Here is a 17,798-nt window from a genome sequence, read left to right on the forward strand (position 1 = left end):
ACAGCTCTTTTTAAGAACTGTTGAAACGGGTTTGCTTGATGAGAATATTCGTGTAAGGATAAGGTCCTTCCTATGTGACCATAATATACAAGATGAAGACCTGATTCATCAATTCAATATAGCTGTCACAGCTGAGGGAGAGAGAAATAGAAAGTTCAAGTCCCAACCTAAAAGTAAACCTGCCCAAGTTTCTACCCTCGGAACTGAGAGGGGAAGTCAGGGGTCTAATAAACCCAGGGGGGGGGGGGGGACCAAGCCCCACCCACCAGTCCAGACATGACCATTGTGATAGAGGGTCTCAAGGCAGAGTTAGCAGCGCTGAGGACGGAAGTCAAGTCACGTGCACTGGCCACCCCCTCCCAAAGCCAGGAAACCCCAGCCACACCTACCAACAATAGCAGTGGGAGAGGGGTAGGTACCAGTACCCGGGTTTCAAAATGCTCAGCATGTAAAGAGAGTAATCAAGTATGGTGCAAACATTGTTTTAAACGTGGGAGTGATGGCCATTATGCAGTAGGATGTCGCCAGTCACAAGGTACCCAGAGACCGTTAAACAACCAGCGGCTGCTTCCTCCGGACCGGGAGAAGTCGGGCCTACAACTGTGTCCCACTGATGTAATTTCTGTGGCAAGTCAGTAACCAGTAGTACTGTAATAAAACCTATGTACACAATGCAGAACTGTTGGATGTTGTTCTAAGGATTGTCAGAAAAGAGATTGGAGTCAGCATAAAGATGTCTGTAAGGCAATAAAACAGTTGTCAACACCAGAAACCATTAAGGAGACTGTGTTTGCTAGCCACCTACATCCCGAACACCATGATCAAATAATTGGCGTTATAGGTAAGGAATGTAAGTGTTTTCTTAATAATACTGAGTTTATGGTGTTATGGGACACTGGCGCTCAGGTGTCTATTTTAACAAAAAGTACTCTGAAAAAGCATTTCAGAGTAAATAAGGTTTAAAGGAGTAAATAACAATTTAAAGTAAGAAGTGTATCAGAATTGATAAGCAGAGAACTAGACTTGACTGCAGTTAACAGAACAAATCTTCCATTCATCGGCTGGGCGGAAGTCAGAGCTAGGCTTCCAACAGAATCAGGCAAAACAAAAGAAATTTATGTAATTTAATATTCAATTCAAATTTCTATAGATTATTCGACACTATCGTGTAATAATTTTTGATTATTTATTCGTGTTTGTAATCTTGACTTCCGATAATAGCGTTGTAACGCCACGTATTGTAACTTAGACAAATTATATTGTAACCTAGAATTTTTTTGTATCTATTCTAGTTCGAACCACGCTACAATTACACAACCTATTCAACTATCATTAAAATACGTGCGTTCGAACCGTGCCTGTCTTATGATCTTCATTCTCGACTATCTATCCCACGTAATCGTGGATTACAATTAGTTAGCTCTACAAAAAGTAGTTCGTCAAGGTCAAGCTCTAGATCGTCCGCGGCAGCAAGAAAAGCGTCTCTTGAAGCACAAGCAGCAATGTTGCTGTGTTTTGTTTGGTGAAGAAAGTGTTTCTGAGGAGTCTTTAATGGATTCATTTAAAGTATATATTTCAGGAGATGACAAGGAGATAATTGATAGAGCTCTGTCTCAATTTGATCCCAATGATGGAGACCTTCACGATTCGTTAAAGGGACTCTGAGGTGCCAGACACATCATAGCTTAAAATGTACATCAAACCTTGTTGATTTTATTTTGAAAATCGAAATTAAAATTCCATGAAATGCGTTTTTTGGGGTGATATTGTCCGTGAAAGTTGCAAAATGACTTAAGCTGGACTCCTCGTGGAATATCAAGGATTTGATGGCTTGGGATGGCTGGGTTGTGATGACGTCAGATAGTTGAACATGTTGGATAGCTGGAGTTGATCAGCCAAATTTTGCTATGCTTTTCCATCATATTACTTCGATTAAAATAACTATCTATTTAAGTACTTTAAATGGAAGCTGTCGCAGACCCATAGCCAGAACCTGTGGACCAACCCTAGAGTTACTATCAACATTCCAATCTTACAATGAATTAAGTGAAGAATTTTTGTCTTTATTAAGTGATATGCATAATAATTAGCATGTTAAAAATCCAAAAACCATAAAAAAATTCAGATTAGAATAAACAAATCCTGCATTAGAATATATTAATTCGATTGCCAAAGATTAAACAAATGACCATAAAAGTAAATTTGAGTGCTTCAAAAGCAATTTCCGTCCCACCAAAAATTAATATAATCATTATAAAAGCAAATTCAAAGACCACAATAAAAATACAACAAGCCATAAAATAAATGATGAAAATATTGACTGGATCGTCGCCCCATAAAGGTCGGTTGTCATTCATAACTGTTTTGTGTGTTATTATCATTACGCTGATTATTTTGGTGAAGATCATACACCTAAGGTGATGACTGAATGACAAACTTTGAAACAGAAGTGTATCGTATGATGTGCAAAGTTTAATGATACACGTACTGAGGAAAATTGGACAGGTTTCTTTCATGATTGAGTTCAATTTAAACCCCAAGTAAAGTATATGTATATTCTGACAGCTCATATATACAACAAATATCTTTTATTCAAAATAAAAGCATGGCTTCTTGACTCAGGATGTTAACATGAAAAAGTTTTAATGTCAAAGTGTTTTGGCATTTTTTATTCATTTTTTATATAATTTTCAAGTGAGTGCCAAACAAATACCTATGAGCATGAACTTCAAAATTCAAAAAAAAATCTAGGCTCATTTTGTCTCTTTTATTTTCGTTTATAACACCAGTATACTAATATGTGTTCAATATGTGTTCAATAGGCTGTGAAAAAAGTTCAATCGCAAGATCCAAATCAAGCAGATGACTGCTCGTATGATACTGATGATACTGTTTTGCCTGATGAAAGTGGCAATGATGCTGGTAGCCAAGCATCCACACCACCTATGTTAGGGCCCACAAGGAGACACTTCAAGCTTAATCTTCGAGTCAGTTATATTTTTATTGCTTTCACTTGTTTACTTCACCAGTACCTGACTCGAAGATTAAGCTTGAAGTTATCTCCTTATGGGCCCGATCATTTAGTATCAGACCAAGGTTAACTGGTGAAGCCTAACCAGAATTAAAGCAAGACTTATCAAGTACAAGAATTTTTACAACTTTCAAGTAATTCCAAGATATATTGGGTTTTGTTCATGAAATTCAGCGAAGCATAATAATAAGTTCAGAAGAGGTCATGGCTGCGAACAAAGAAGTTATTTCATCGATGATAGCCACACATATTAGAATTAAATTGGAAGCTTATGGACTACCGACAACTGGTACAAAAACCGAACTGGTTCAACGATAATACTCATTTCGAAAAGGTAAGCATATACCTTCGATAGCGCTATCATTTAGCTTTCAATCTACTCTAACGAAACTACATGAAGAAGTGAGAGGGGTAATGGAGAAAGTTAGTGAAAGAGAGAAGGAAATTGATGAAATCTCGTCAAGGTATTTTTATTGAATCTTGTTTATCATTATAATTTTTATAGATCAATGAAGTTGATGAAAATGAAGTACAGTTACCAGTACAAAATGTAGTATTAGCATATAATATTGGATGGGTTTCCTGTATTTAGATTCTTAGGGATATGGGTTTCCTGTGTACTGGGAGATGGCCAACATGCCGTCCAGAGAATAAAAATACTCGTGGTGTTTACAATCCGTCTCCATCATTCCCTTGTGTTTTACATCGTAACAGAGCATGGTGTCAGAATTGGTTTCAGAACCTTAGATTTTCCATCAAGGATTATAAAATGTCAGATACAGAAGAAGAACCGCCAAAAATTCTTCAACACGTTCCGTTCCCTGAAAAGCTAACCCTGAAGGATGACGCTAGTCGAAAGAAAGACTGGGAAATGTTCAAGCAAGTCTGGGGAAATTACGAAATATCGTCTCAACTCATCGATCATCCAAAAAGAAGGACAGCCACTCTTCTGACTTGTTTAAAAGTATACAACAGCTTGTCGTTCAACAGCGAGGAAGAGAGGTATGACATTGATATCGTGCTTGAAAAGATGACATAGATTTGCAGAGGTGTAGCTAATGAAACATACGAACGATACTTATTCAATACTCGCACACAAGGGGGCAACGAAATCATCGATGAATTTTATGCAGCTTTACTAGCGTTATCAAAGAACTGCTCGTATGGGGAGCTAACATCATCACTAATAAAGGACAGGATCAGTTGGAATGCAAGATGTTAACATCTGGCAAAAGCTTTTATCAGAGAAAGGCCTAACCTCGAAAAAATGTCTAGAAATAGCCCGCTCATATGAAGCTACGAAGATTCGCATTTGTCGTCAATAAATTAGAAAAAATTAAGTACGAGAAGTTGCTAATGAGGCGGCGTGTAGATTTCACAGCTCTTGGGTCTATTCTGCTTGTTCAATATAGGTCTCTGATTGGATTTATTTCTCCTCGCAACTACTCAACATAGTAAATCCCGGAGCGAGAATGCAGAATCAAATACACAGAGGAAGCCCAGAGAAATGTATTTATGGCAGAGACAAGGAGATTAATGGCCGAAAATTCCAAGAATAGAAATGATGGAGCAGAAATTAGTATCATTCGTGAAGAGGATGAAAGCTAATCGATTTTACATTAATAGTTGGACCCTTTTTTAATTCATTTATTTATTAAAAAACACAAACATAAACACAGACAACAACAACAAAAAAAAAACAAAAACAAAAAACAAGGAAGAAGCTGAGACCAAAATGAGAAATACACCTGGAAGTAGGTTATGGTATTAGATCGTATTCATGTGACGTCACGGCATAATCGGCCGCCATTTTGGAGCACATCTACCCACGTGTATCATATGCAAATTATGTAAACAAAACTCTGACAGCTAAATTTAAAATGACTTCTTTTCGAGATTCCTCAATTTCTTCGGCTAATAATGATGAAGAATTATTTGTTCCTCTTTCACAATACGCTAAAAAATTAGAAGGAAAGGTAAAACAGCACTACATGGAGAAAATTGCGAAGATTGGAATCGATCCTAACTTGATGGAGGGGAAACGTGTCGAGCCGGACTGCCAACCACCAGTCGAATCAACTGATTTACTTTGCTATCTAGTTTTAGAAACTAGTTTCTATACTCAGAAGCAATTTAAAGCTTTCATGAGCCTTGAGGCATATAACCAAATGGTTTCAGGCTTTATAAATTTAAAAACATAGATTCATGAGGTATTAAAAACCCGACAAACACTATGTTTGACAAAGGTATTCGGACTCAAGCAAAAGTAGAAATGGTGGGGAGGGGGGGTACGTATGTGAAAAATGATTGAAGAAAAATGATGAAAAAGATATAAATAAATAGCATAAAATAAATAAATATTAAGGCAGTGGGTGATTGCAACAGATGAGCATACGAGACGTAAATGAGAGTATTATGGATATGTATCGTAGATAGGTAGCAATGATACAGTAAACGATAAAGTACATCGTACAATGTATATTGAGTTAAGAATAAAAGTGTTTCGAGTGAAGGCAACGTTACAAAACATGAGTTCATGCGTCGCGGCAGTGTGGTAGGGAATACAATATAAAACTACGGAAGCTCTGGGATAGTTGTTCGATCTACCAAGTATTTATCATCAGGGGTTAAGACAAAAGGTAGAGGTCAGTATTCGACCTACACGTTTCAAAACTTCTAGCGCTAGAAGTTTAACCCTACGTGAAACGAGACGACTGGGACACAGCACGTTGGCCTGTGTGTGTGTATTATGTGTAGAAAGAATAAACATAAGTAGCGTGTGTCAGAAATTAAACTAAGGTTAGTGATGATAGGACGGGCGATATCAAATTGAGAAAGGTTAAGGACTTACTTGGAGTGGGCTGGAGTGGTTTGTGAAGCTTGCTTTATGGCTTACAAAGTAGTGTTTATACTGCCGTATTCAAGAAGAATTGATCATATCCAGGAAGGGAAGGTATGCAGGGAATGCATGTAATGCAATATGGTTAGCGTGTGACCATCAAATGTGGACGCTTTCAGACCCAGTCAGTTGTTCATGTGAATTCTTACCATGGACATAGGTAGAATGTCCTTGGAAATTTCTTTGGATTTCTAGTGACCCAGTCAGCTGAATTCTTACCATTTCATCTGGTTATTAAATAAAGAAGAATATTAATTCTGGTAAAAAATTCTCCTTCAACATTATTTTTGTGCTACTATTGGAAACAATGGTAGATAATTTCAGATACCACATGATATTTGCCTTTTTTTCCTACTTCAGAATATTGGAACTTAAAAAAATTACATGTTATTCATGTTAAATTATGTATGTTTAATATATTAAGTATACTAAATTGAGGAAAAACGCAGCTTTTGTCTCGTAACTAATTAATTTTCTTTTGCGTCAAACAAAACAAAACAAAAATAAGCTTTGTTCTTTATAATTAGTTCAAATAATAGACGCAAAGATGCCATTGTACTCGATGTTTATGTACTAGAGTGCCAATGTTCGACGAAACAAAAACGAGAATGCGCCATCTATCAAATATTGCGATATAAAAAAAATTAATGCTTATAATTTCATCACCACCTTGAACCAAGTCCCATTGGATACTTCGTTAATGCTTGACGACATTGATCATATGTTGGAATCTTGGGAGTCTCTTTTCAATGGCGCACTAGATTCTCATTTAATTGAGGCTATTGTGACCCAAAAGAATGGGTTGATCATTTTCCAAAGTCTGCCGACGACAGTTTCGACGCTTTCTTTTTCTACAACGCAATAAATTTGGTCTCCATATTTGCCCTCCATCAATTAAATTATAATAGAGTTTTTCCGTATCCCTTGAATTTCAAGGGTGAATTTCAAAGGGTGAAATTTTTCATGCAAATTAGGCAAGCACATTTATTCGCTTTTACCAAAAACTGAGCATATTCTGTTTTTTGTTTTTGGACGTAGTTGAATATCCTAATAATGATTAACCCCTTAGATTAACAATGCACAGCAGATTTCTGCGTTTAAACATTATTAGAATTTTCTCATACTTTTTATCTTTCTGCAAATTTCACCCTCACTCTCATGTCAAAATCTCTAAAAATGTGGCCGTCCATAAATATCTCACCGATGATGACTAATCTGAAAATCTTTATGACACTAGGCCATTCACCCTTGAATGGCGTTCACCATTCTCATCAGACTCCCTTACTTACTCCAGTGGCTCGTATTAATGTTTTCAGATTTACATTGGGGACAAGAAACATTTTTGTCTCACAGCAAATGTGTGAAAGAATGTTATTCAAAATTATGTTTAGTTTTGTTATTTCAACTTATTACAATATAAATGACACTTACTCAAGTAATAAACAAAATGTTTTCAAAGCGGGAACATTGTGTGATTATCTTTATATCTTGTATTTGCAGACGATACACGTAATTTAATACATCTCGCAATGGCAATAAAACATAAACTCAAATGATTTATTTGGTTACACCTACATTAGCTGCTGTCATCAGAACTGCTGACATTAATATCTTTATTGGCTGCAATTGCCTTTTTGTATTGATGATGAGTTTTAGCAGCCTTCGCAGCAATGTCCATCATCTTAGATGCTTCTTTCATTAACTTGTCTATTTTGCTATCTCTTTTCTTTTTCTTTGCAAAATTGCAAAGGAATCATAACTCAGATTCTATGGCTGACCCATGAAACTCAAAACATCTTTGTTAGAAACTTATATTGCAAAAATGAGCCGTCTTATGTCATTTCCCGGCATTTATTGGTACAGTTAGCATGGCTACTTTAAATCTCCTTTCAGTAATTATAGAATTACACGAAGATGAAGAGGATGTCTGCCCTTTATTTCCTGCACACTACCTTTGCATTTCTATATTTATGTTACTGCAAGTTTTCTCAGCTGTTCAGGGTGTTTCTCTTCGAGCTACCATTAGACTACTGTTTCCAACCTTACCCGGACAAAGAGATTAATTATGGCCTCGTTTGACCCGAAACCCAGTTCAGATGTGGGAGTTGACAGGCGAAACACCATTAAGCCTTACAAGAGTTGTTCAGAGAATCTCAGTTGATGCTGAAAGATTTATCCGCAATTCCCGAAACCCAAGATACAGAGAGATTCAAACAAGGCCGTTTGCTTTGACAACTCGTGACCGGATATTGATGCTTTTTGTTTGGTTACGCACGTATCCGACCTTTTCAGAACTTGGAAGTATGTTTGGAGTGGGTGCTACAACTGCAGCAGAAAATATCCATATTCTTTTAATAACACTTTTTCATTATGAGCCCCTCTACATTAGATGGCCTAGTTTACGGGTTTGGAACAGCTTACGAGGAAGTATTGCGGATTTCCCTGACGTAGTTGGCATCATTGACGCCATGCCAATCCGCATCAACAGACCCCAAGGCAACGTGCAAAGGCTGTATTATCGCGGCGATCGGGGCTATCATTTCCTAAACTGTCAAGTAATAGTTGACTGTGATGGCTTCTTTGTCTATAGCCAGGCAGGATATCTAGGTCACCAACCTAACGCAGTGTGGAAAACCCTCAGAGAATGTGCCAGAAAATACTAGAAACTTTGAGTTAATTATAGGATTGTTTGTTATATTTCCTGATCACACTAGCTTATATTCTAGAAGGTTCCTTTAATACCTGTCGGTTGTTCTAGATCATTCTTTATCGTAACCTAGCACGTAATAGCGAGTTCTAGAACGTTCTATGTAGACCGTTCGTGCGAATATGCATGTTAGTACTTTCTAGAAGATGATGTAACGTTCTAAAAATAGCCTTGAAAAGAGTATATATAAGAGAAGTTGTAACCGGTGAATCTTCAGATGTTTTTCAATTCAAGCGGTGAATAAAGATTGCTAGAAGACAACACTGCGAGTACTTCAGTGTCACAGGGAACTTTTACAGGGCCAATTTTCCGTTCTCCACAGCAGCAAGCTATGCCATGATTCCAAGAATTGGTCATAACTGTGCTCTTCCACTTCCAGTAGGCAGCTATATATTGGCAGACAGTGGATAGCCAACAGGATATCTGCTATTTGCACCATTCTCACATCGCGGCAGAAGACGTCCAACAGCCAACATGCAATTCTTTAATAGCTTGTTGTCTGTTCACAGAGTGAGAACACAACATCGAATAGGCGACTTAAAGATATATAGGTGTGTCTCTAGCCGTTTTAGACACAGACGCAGACAATTATACAGATTTGTAGAAGTTGTTGATGAACACGACATCAATAAAGGCCCAAAACAACCTAAGCTGACTAGCCAAGAAGATCAAACTGAATATGGCACCTCGACATCTATGGTTGCAGATATTACTGCAACCGTAGATAAGGTAAAGAAAGATTAAAATGAGGAAATTCAGTTCAAAGTTATTATATAAATTAGTATTATATAGTATTAATTCATAAATTAATTACTATAGTATTATTCATCACTGTAGTCATGAATAAGCAAGTTATTGGTTTTTGTTTTTTGTTTTCTAACTGCTATAATAATAATAATAATAATAATAATAATAATAATAATAATAATAATAATAATAATAAATTTATCCAGGAGACCTACTCGCAAAAGCGATTTTCAGTAGGGTCCTGCAACAGAAATAATTGTTAAAAATATATACAAAAATAAAATAAGACATAAATTAAAATTAAAATGATAAAATTAATTTTTTTTTTCTTTCTTTGCATAAGCGTCAGTATATATAGTCCGTACGTTAGTATTCAAGTTTATTTTTTCACCTCCATTTAAGTTAAGTTGTGAACACAGATATTGTAAGTTTATCGTTTTCATCTTTTCCTTTAGTTTTTCCGTACCATTTCTTGCTTTCTTAGTTTAACTTTATTGACTTATTTTCTTGTTATTTGTATATCGTAGCAAATCGTTCGTTTAATATAATGAAAGATCAGTACGCATTTCAAACTGTCAATATACAATCACTTTATTCTAGAGAGTATATCTTTTTTCCTCAAAATTGAATCAAAAATATACAGAGCTGTAGGGAAAACTATTTATCTTTTGATGATGGAAGGGTGTTACTAGTATTGGAAAATACATTTTCTAGCATGCTAGAGTCAAAAAATTGCATGCAACACAAAAGCAAGACTATTACACAATCAAAACTATTTAACGATCAGTAAACAAATGACTATGAATGCATGTAAGTCAAACTCATTAAGCTTACATAGGGAACCCAAAAAGCATCCTCATTTCACAGTGAAAAATCACTACAACCCTACCATTACAAACACAGTCTCTTTAAATAACCGTCATTACCAGTTATTTGAATAGTCTCAAACGTTATATTTACAGAAGTACTTATTTACAAATATTAAGTGAAGTATTTAGCGAAGTTCGGTTCATCAAAAGTTTGTATTATTGATCATAATAGCTTTACGATTAAAGCCATGTTGTAACTGTTGAGTGTTTTGCCAAAATAAAACACAAATATTACAAGCCGAAATAAATGCTGTTTCTAGAGATATGTCTTGCCTCATTAAGCGACGATCCTGAAGGGCGTCCTAATCACAGCCCACTCCAAAAGAACAAGTCTAAATCCATTCCCATTGCTCTCTTGCTTTTGAATCCCAGTTCCAATGTGTAAAATCCCATTTCCCAGCTCTAACGGAGTGTTCATTATTAAGTCTTTAGGTTAATCAACTTTTGTTTTTAAATCCAAGGTGGGTCGTATAGATTATGTTATCTTCCCTTCCTGTCTAAATTGACTGAGAAGGCTGCCGCACAGCAGATGACAAATCACATGCCAAGTCATTCCCTCATCCCCGAGTTCCAATCTGCATACAGACATGGTCATAGCACCGAAACTGTTCTTTTAAAAGTTCGTAATGATATACTAATGAATATGAACAAACATGTCACCATGTTAGTGCTTTTAGATCTAAGCGCTGCTTTCGACACCATCGCTTCTTCAACGCCTTCAGTTCTCCCTTGGTCTCTCTGGTAATGCATTAACTTGGTTTCGTTCATACCTTTCTGATCGTTTCCAACAAGTTATGGTTGAGGATGTGCGTTCAAACAGATTCGACCTCAAGTATGGTGTGCAGCAGGCTCTTGCCTGGGTCTACTATTTTTCTGTATTTATACCAGTCATCTCTTCGAGATTGTTATCCATCACTTACTGCAAGTGCATTGCTATGCAGACGACACTCAAATCTACCTTGCATTTAAACCAGATAATAACACACCTCAATATCTGGCTATCAGCACCATGGAAGCCTGCATAAAGGACCTGAGATGTTGGATGATTGAAGACAAACTAATGATCAATGAATCAGACTTCTCAGTTAAAACACGAGTATAAACAACATAAAGGACGAGTAATATGGAATGCTCTTTCGCTCAACAAAACTCCCGTTGTGAAGCAGTTGAAGAAGACTCCATCCTTCCTATAAATGCCTGTAAGCTCGATCTTACATCGCATTTGGTTTCCTTGGGGATAAGCAGTAAGCGAGGATGGCGGTGCGGTAAAACTGTACTCTACACTACTAGTGAGAAAGACCTGATACTGAAGCTGGGTACTTCCACTTGCCCGAGAAAAAGGTTGCTGCTATGACTATCTGCCCTAAACATAGGCGAGAAATGACAGTAAATTGGCCAGGCAGAAAACGAATGACTTGTGGGTATCCTACTCACAAAGGGGAGAACAAGCAAATCCGAAACCCTCGGAGAGTCAATATGGCAGTATCTAAAGAGATATTCAACCAATACGGCGTCGTGGTTCCAGCAGTAACTGGTGAGTCAATATCCATATTTACGCAAAAGAACAATCGGCACAAAATGAGACATGAATGTGTTCTCAAGAGCCAAAGATACTTTTGCTTAGTGGTATCATTCTTATGAGACCACCTTCAAAACTTTTTCCAACTCAATATCGGTTATATCGGTCGCTGGTTCGAGCCCTGCGGTCGTCACATGTTGAATTGAGTGTGTTTGACGTGTTGTTCTCGCCTATGCTACGAGGGTTTTCTCTGGGTTCTCCAGTTTCCTAGCCTCCCGTGAAATTCAACATGTGAGTTGAGCGTTGTGTGCACAGAATATTGAATGGAATGGAAGTGCGCGGCTAGACTCTCAAATAAAGACATTTATTTACTTTATTTATTTAACAAAAAACACTCCAGGGAGGGTCGACTTTTGTAGGGTATGATGAGAGCTTCAAATCGAATGAAATTTTATCTGGGAACAATATATTTTTCAATGAAACACGTTTAGAACAACCCCTCACCACTTACGGATTCACCTTTGAGTGGTCAGTAGCTATAATTGATTTAATTATTTTTTAAATTTAGAAATACTTTATACATCGTATTTTTGGCCGCCCTTCTTCAGTACTTTTTGCGATACTTTGATACTGATTTGTCGAAGTCGCAAAATTGAGAATGAATAAGGTAGCTCGATTGCAAAGCAATACGAAGATATATTATCGCTATAAATTAAATCCGGCTTTAAATTTAAGCTTTTTCATTTTTTTCAAATATAATGAACATTATGCTCATGTTATTTTAATTATTTTTGCAGCATTTTGCGACGACTATCGGAAGAATCACACAAAAACGCATCAAGCGCGAGCTCAACAGTCCATGACTCTACCCGACACAAGTATTACTGTTATAATTTATTGACATGGGCGTAGCCAGTATTCCGCCATTTCGGTTGAGGCCCCGAAACGCAAAACCAAAGAGAAAAAAAGAAAGCCATTAAAGAACCGGGATTACTTTTTCTCCTCTCAAAAATAAAAGGAAGGCTGGCCCCCTTGGCTCCCCAACTTCTTCCACGCCCATGATTTATGTTATTCATGCTAATACGCTTACTTAGTAGAAATATATGACCTCACCTACGCTATATTAATATTAGATTATTGATGAAGACATCACCGAGGATGTACCACCTTTAGAAGATGATGTTGGGCCCTTAGATATAGGGGAGCAGATACTGTCAAGCGATACAGACGAGACTTCAACAGTTTCATCGCAGGTGTCTTCACAGAGCATCCCAGAACAAGAGATAAGCATCAGGTCTGACGAAGTACATGCATAACATGAAAAACATTGAATACCACTATAAGCATTGAATACCACTATAAGTAATCTTACTGACGGCCGTACTAGCCCCATCTTGTCAACTCTGAACACATCTTCGAAAGATATCTCGTCTACGCAACAAAAATATTATCAGCGAAAGGCCAAGGAAAGTATTTTGGCAACATTGAGTGTCATAAGTCCTGGTCAAGAACAAGAGCTTTGGGATGCTCTCCGAAAGGGATCTAGCGTGGATTCAGGAGCCATAACTACGAGTACACGCAAAAGCTTTGATCCATCATCTGCTATTATAAATTCTCTTGTCAAGGCCTATGAACAAGCTGGACCTTGGCAAACAAAGCGTCAAATTCTTTCCATTTTTGCTAATGACTTTAGCCGTTCAGAGTTAACGACTTTGATACCACCGTAGTCCAAATTGCGAATAGACCAAGCTCGCCAGCATGCTAACGACATCGGTAAGGGACAGACAGTACCATCAGAACCAATATACCTCACCCGTATCTTAGCATCCCAAGTACAGCATTTTGTCGATTTTATTTCCAGATCAGAAATGCTACAAGATGTTGCCTTTGGAACGAAAACCCTAAAACTTGACTCAGGTGTTTCCATTATCATACCAGCCGTAGTACGAACCGTGACCCCGTCCAGAATAATAGAGCAATACCAAAGCTACTGTACGTATGATAACTTTGAGCCTGCAGGCAAGCGCTCACTTTATAGAATGATAGAAGTGTGTGCTGCTTCACTACAGAAGTCATTACAAGGTCTCGATAATACAACATGGCTCAAACGATCAGTGGGTCAAATTAAAGAGGCCAAGAGGTATCTCAAGACAGAATTCAAGAGCCATGTTGGCCGAGAGAAAAGCTGTGCTGACAATTGTACGACCCATGCCCTAAGTGACCCAAGTCAGAAAAGGCTTCAAAGATCATGCAAACAGAAACACGACGTCAACTGCAATTCCTGTACGTCTCTTGTAAAAGTTATGGAAGATGTTACAGCTGAGATAAATAATGTCGTCATGGATGAAGATCAAGAATCAAGAATGAGACATGAATGCAAACAGTATATAGAAGCAATAAATGCCTGGAAAGCACATTTACTACGTACAATAAACCCAGAGGAAGTTAAGCAGGACGCTTTGGAAGGACTTATAGTAATGGACTGGGTAATGAAATTCTTGCCTCTTCGTTACCGAGAACGAATGAGCGAGTTCTTTGGTAAAAGAGGGAGGAGCTGACATGTTAGTGCACTGATTACAAGGAAGGGCGAAAAGCTAGAAGTGGAGTGTTTTGTACATATCTTCGACTCGTGCACACAGAACAGTTTTGCAGTAGCTTCTGTAATAGAGAATTTGCTAAGCACCATCAAAGAAGAGTATCCTCACATTACCAGCGCCTTCTTTCTATCAGACAACGCTGGTTGCTATCACAGTGGCTCCTTGCTGCTCAGTCTCCCACATATTGGCAAGCGCACTGGTATAGCTCCACCCACAGTCAGGAAAGGATATTCTTGGCTTTCACGTGACCTATCCAAATATGGGCGTCCGCCATTTATGTGCCCCTCCGAGTGTGAAATGTTATGATAATAGTAGGCCATTTTTATAGTGTTTAGAGTTTTAGCTCGCTTCAGAGCCAAATGATGTCTCAAAACTTTGGAAAATGGCTGTGCCAGTGCTCTCGAAATATGGATCAAGTCTTGAAAGTCATGTAAAGGAACGTTATTTGAAGAAGATCGAGGCAGTAGGCGTTGATCCAGTCGCCATACCAAGTGAGCAGTTTGATCCTGAATGTTTGACTCCAATAGAGCAGTCAGATTTGTTTAGTTACTTGGTTTTGCAGACGAGCTATTATACGAACTATCAGTTTAAAAATTACAAGAGTTTGGAAGCACGTAATCAAGTGGTGTCTGGATTTGTGGCTTCAGTAAGAGGACAAATTATCTCAAGCAAGCATTTGGTCGTGGCAAAAGTTCGCCATTCCCAACGCATGAATGACCCTCTGGCCGATATTTGGATCATTGCCGGCAAGGATGGTACGGTTTTTTCTGCTCATTGTTTGGGTTGTAAAGCAGGCCTAGCTGAATCTTGTTCGCATGTTGCCAGCGTCTTATTTTACATCGAATGTTGGACAAGAATCAACAGGAAATTAGCCTGTACCCGAGTTAAGTGCACGCGGCTTCTTCCCACGTATGTCAACGCAAGGGCCAAGGACATAGATTTCTCTTCTGCGAAAAAAACTCAGAAATTCTAGACAGTACCATTGATAAATTGAATGATGAAAATTTAGGACAGTCTCGTAAAAATCAAGCTGGATCTGGACGAGACCCGAACCCTTCAGCCCAAGTTTAAGCAGCGGAAAAGGAGGAATTTTACACAAAACCCTACAACTGCTAAACAAAAGCTGCTTTGTTAAGTTTAATCGACCCCTTCGCTGACCATTTCATTTCGAAAAGTTGGAATGTTCCAGTTTTATGTGATCTTTACAAGCCTTGTAATTTAGATCTAGATTATCTAGAACTGTTGCGAAAGTGCTTAGATGTCAAGCTGAACATTTCAGACGAGGAAATAAAAGCGGTTGAGCAAGACACAACCTCTTCACAAACTCTTCGTGCTATTCGCCTTGATTTGATATCACTTTAGGTATCAAAGAAAAGGAAACTTTTTTTTTACCGCTCTTTGAACCGCAACCAATTACGATACAATGCACCATGTTCAGTGAAAAGTTCACACATATCTCTCTGTTAGCGTCTGTTTGTTTCCTATTGAGGGGCAAAAAGATGGCAGATAGCAACCGTTGTCAAGACTGGTGTCACGTGGGTGAAAGCCAAGAATATGCGACAGAAAAACTGCACCCATGAAATCTCATATCAGGCGGTGGGTCAATGAAAGGTATGATGTTCTTACAGCTTTTGACATGAAGAATGCCTTAGAATCCCACGGTGGTTTAAAAGGTTGTCGTGCTGCTGTCGTCAAGATTGACACCATAGTAGAAAAAAATCTCCAGATTTTCCAGGAATTAGTTTGCTGAATAAACTTGCCTTCACTAAATATGGCATCCGCGTCTGGCGTGCGTACAATGTTAGCCTTGGAGAATTGCTTCTCTACCGTGATCTAAATGTAGTACCACAAGATACCAGGCTAGCGGTACTTCATGGTTTTGGTCCTTTAGAACGACATGGGTCCGTCAGCATTTCACAAGCGGAAAGACCAGAGCTATTTTCCTGTAATGAAAGCACCTGTGTACGTTCAAGACAATGGAGGAGGCAGAGGCGCATATGGATACAGGGAAGCATCTTCAGGCTGAAGATTGCGAGTCAGTTTACGACACTGTAAGGAAGATGTGGGCAGAGAGAGTCACTGAGATGAATGTGGCGGTCACAGGTAAAGGAGTAGCTATAACAGTAGACCAAGGCCCTTCCACGTGTTACAAGAGGACTGCACCTAAAGGATGGGCACTCAAAACCAACAAAAGAGGAGTCAGGATGGGAGAAGAAGCCAAAGCTTTTCTCATTAAAAAGTTCAACGAAGGAGCATCAGGACAAAAGGCAGATGCCAATCAGGTAGCAAGGGAAATGAAGGTTCTTCGAGATAGTGATGACAACTTAATTTTTCAACCTGAGGAGTGGAGGAGTGCTACACAAATCAGCAGTTTCTTCTCGCGTTTTTCTGCGCTTCAACGACAAACTGAAGGAGAGGGTGCAATTGTTGACGAGCAACTCGATGAAGAAGAACTGCTCGCGTTAGAGAGCGAGGAAACAATACGATCGTTAAATGAAGCTGTTTTTGTAGACATGGAAAGTCCAATTCATCCTATCATGGTAACCAACTATAAAGTTTGCGAGTTATCCCGCGCTGGCAAGCTGAACACACTCAAAGTTTCTCAGTTGCGTGATATTAGCATAGAATTACAGATAGCAACACCCGGTTCGCAGAAGAGGAAAAACACATTCATTAATCCTTTATTGGAATACGCGAAGAAATGCTCTTGCTGTGAATAAATGCATAACGATCATTATAATATTAAAGCGAGTGCGATGTTCATGTTGTTCACGATTGTCATGAAAAACATATAGTTTTTCAAATACCAATTTTTCAAAATCACTTTTTCCAACTTTTTTTATTAAATCTTGCTCTATCAACCTAACCATTTTCACGTCTTTTATCAATATTGTAGTTATGCAAAGTAAAACGCAACACGCTCCTGAAAGTATTCAGTGTTCCAATTAAATTTCAATACTTTGTACTGATAAATATGCAAGACTGGGAAGTCACCGCCGTGAGATCAAACTATCTACAAAACTTTTTTCCATATTCTATGGCTATAAGCTAGTAAATATGATTGTCACGTTTGAAAACCATTTTGGATTGTGGAATTAATGAAATTTATCTTTATTTTGGTTATTGGTTACAATTAAAACAGTATGGGAATATGGTAATTAGGCATCGCTTTGTAAATTTAATAGTAAATGTTTTGATATCGCGGTAACATGACCAATACTTAGAATTTTACTTCAAAAATTCATACAGTTACTAAATATAACATTCTTGCGTTTCCCGATCTTGTTTGGTTTGTATTGTGAAGTTTTGGTTAAGTTATAAGCAAGAATACGAAAACAAAGTTTTGGCAGGAAATTTTGCCAGACGATGACAAACCGAACTTTGGATGTAGCCACAGATCATGTTATTTTTCCCCCCAATCAATTCTCT

The 17,798-nt window shown here is 38.0% G+C and overlaps 1 protein-coding gene and 1 pseudogene across 1 annotated transcript; both read left to right on the forward strand.

Moving 5' to 3' along the window:
• The first annotated feature begins 276 nt into the window (after nt 1-276).
• Nucleotides 277-17,089, forward strand: LOC148908349 (uncharacterized; annotated as a pseudogene).
• LOC148908350 (uncharacterized) lies at nt 14,752-15,342 on the forward strand. The gene has a single exon (XM_089035191.1). It carries the CDS (start codon nt 14,752-14,754, stop codon nt 15,340-15,342), a length of 591 nt encoding a protein of 196 aa, XP_088891317.1.
• Nucleotides 17,090-17,798: the final 709 nt, after the last annotated feature.

The sequence above is a fragment of the Actinia tenebrosa genome, unplaced genomic scaffold (genome assembly GCF_029948245.1).
Source record: "Actinia tenebrosa isolate PJP-AT-01 unplaced genomic scaffold, QUT_ActTen_1.0 PGA_scaffold3__52_contigs__length_22856419, whole genome shotgun sequence".
In the NCBI taxonomy this organism is placed as follows: Eukaryota; Metazoa; Cnidaria; class Anthozoa; order Actiniaria; family Actiniidae; genus Actinia; species Actinia tenebrosa.

Coding starts and splice junctions, on each gene's coding strand:
- LOC148908350 (XM_089035191.1), top strand. CDS start 14,752: ATGGCTGTGCCAGTGCTCTCGAAATATGGATCAAGTCTTGAAAGTCAT.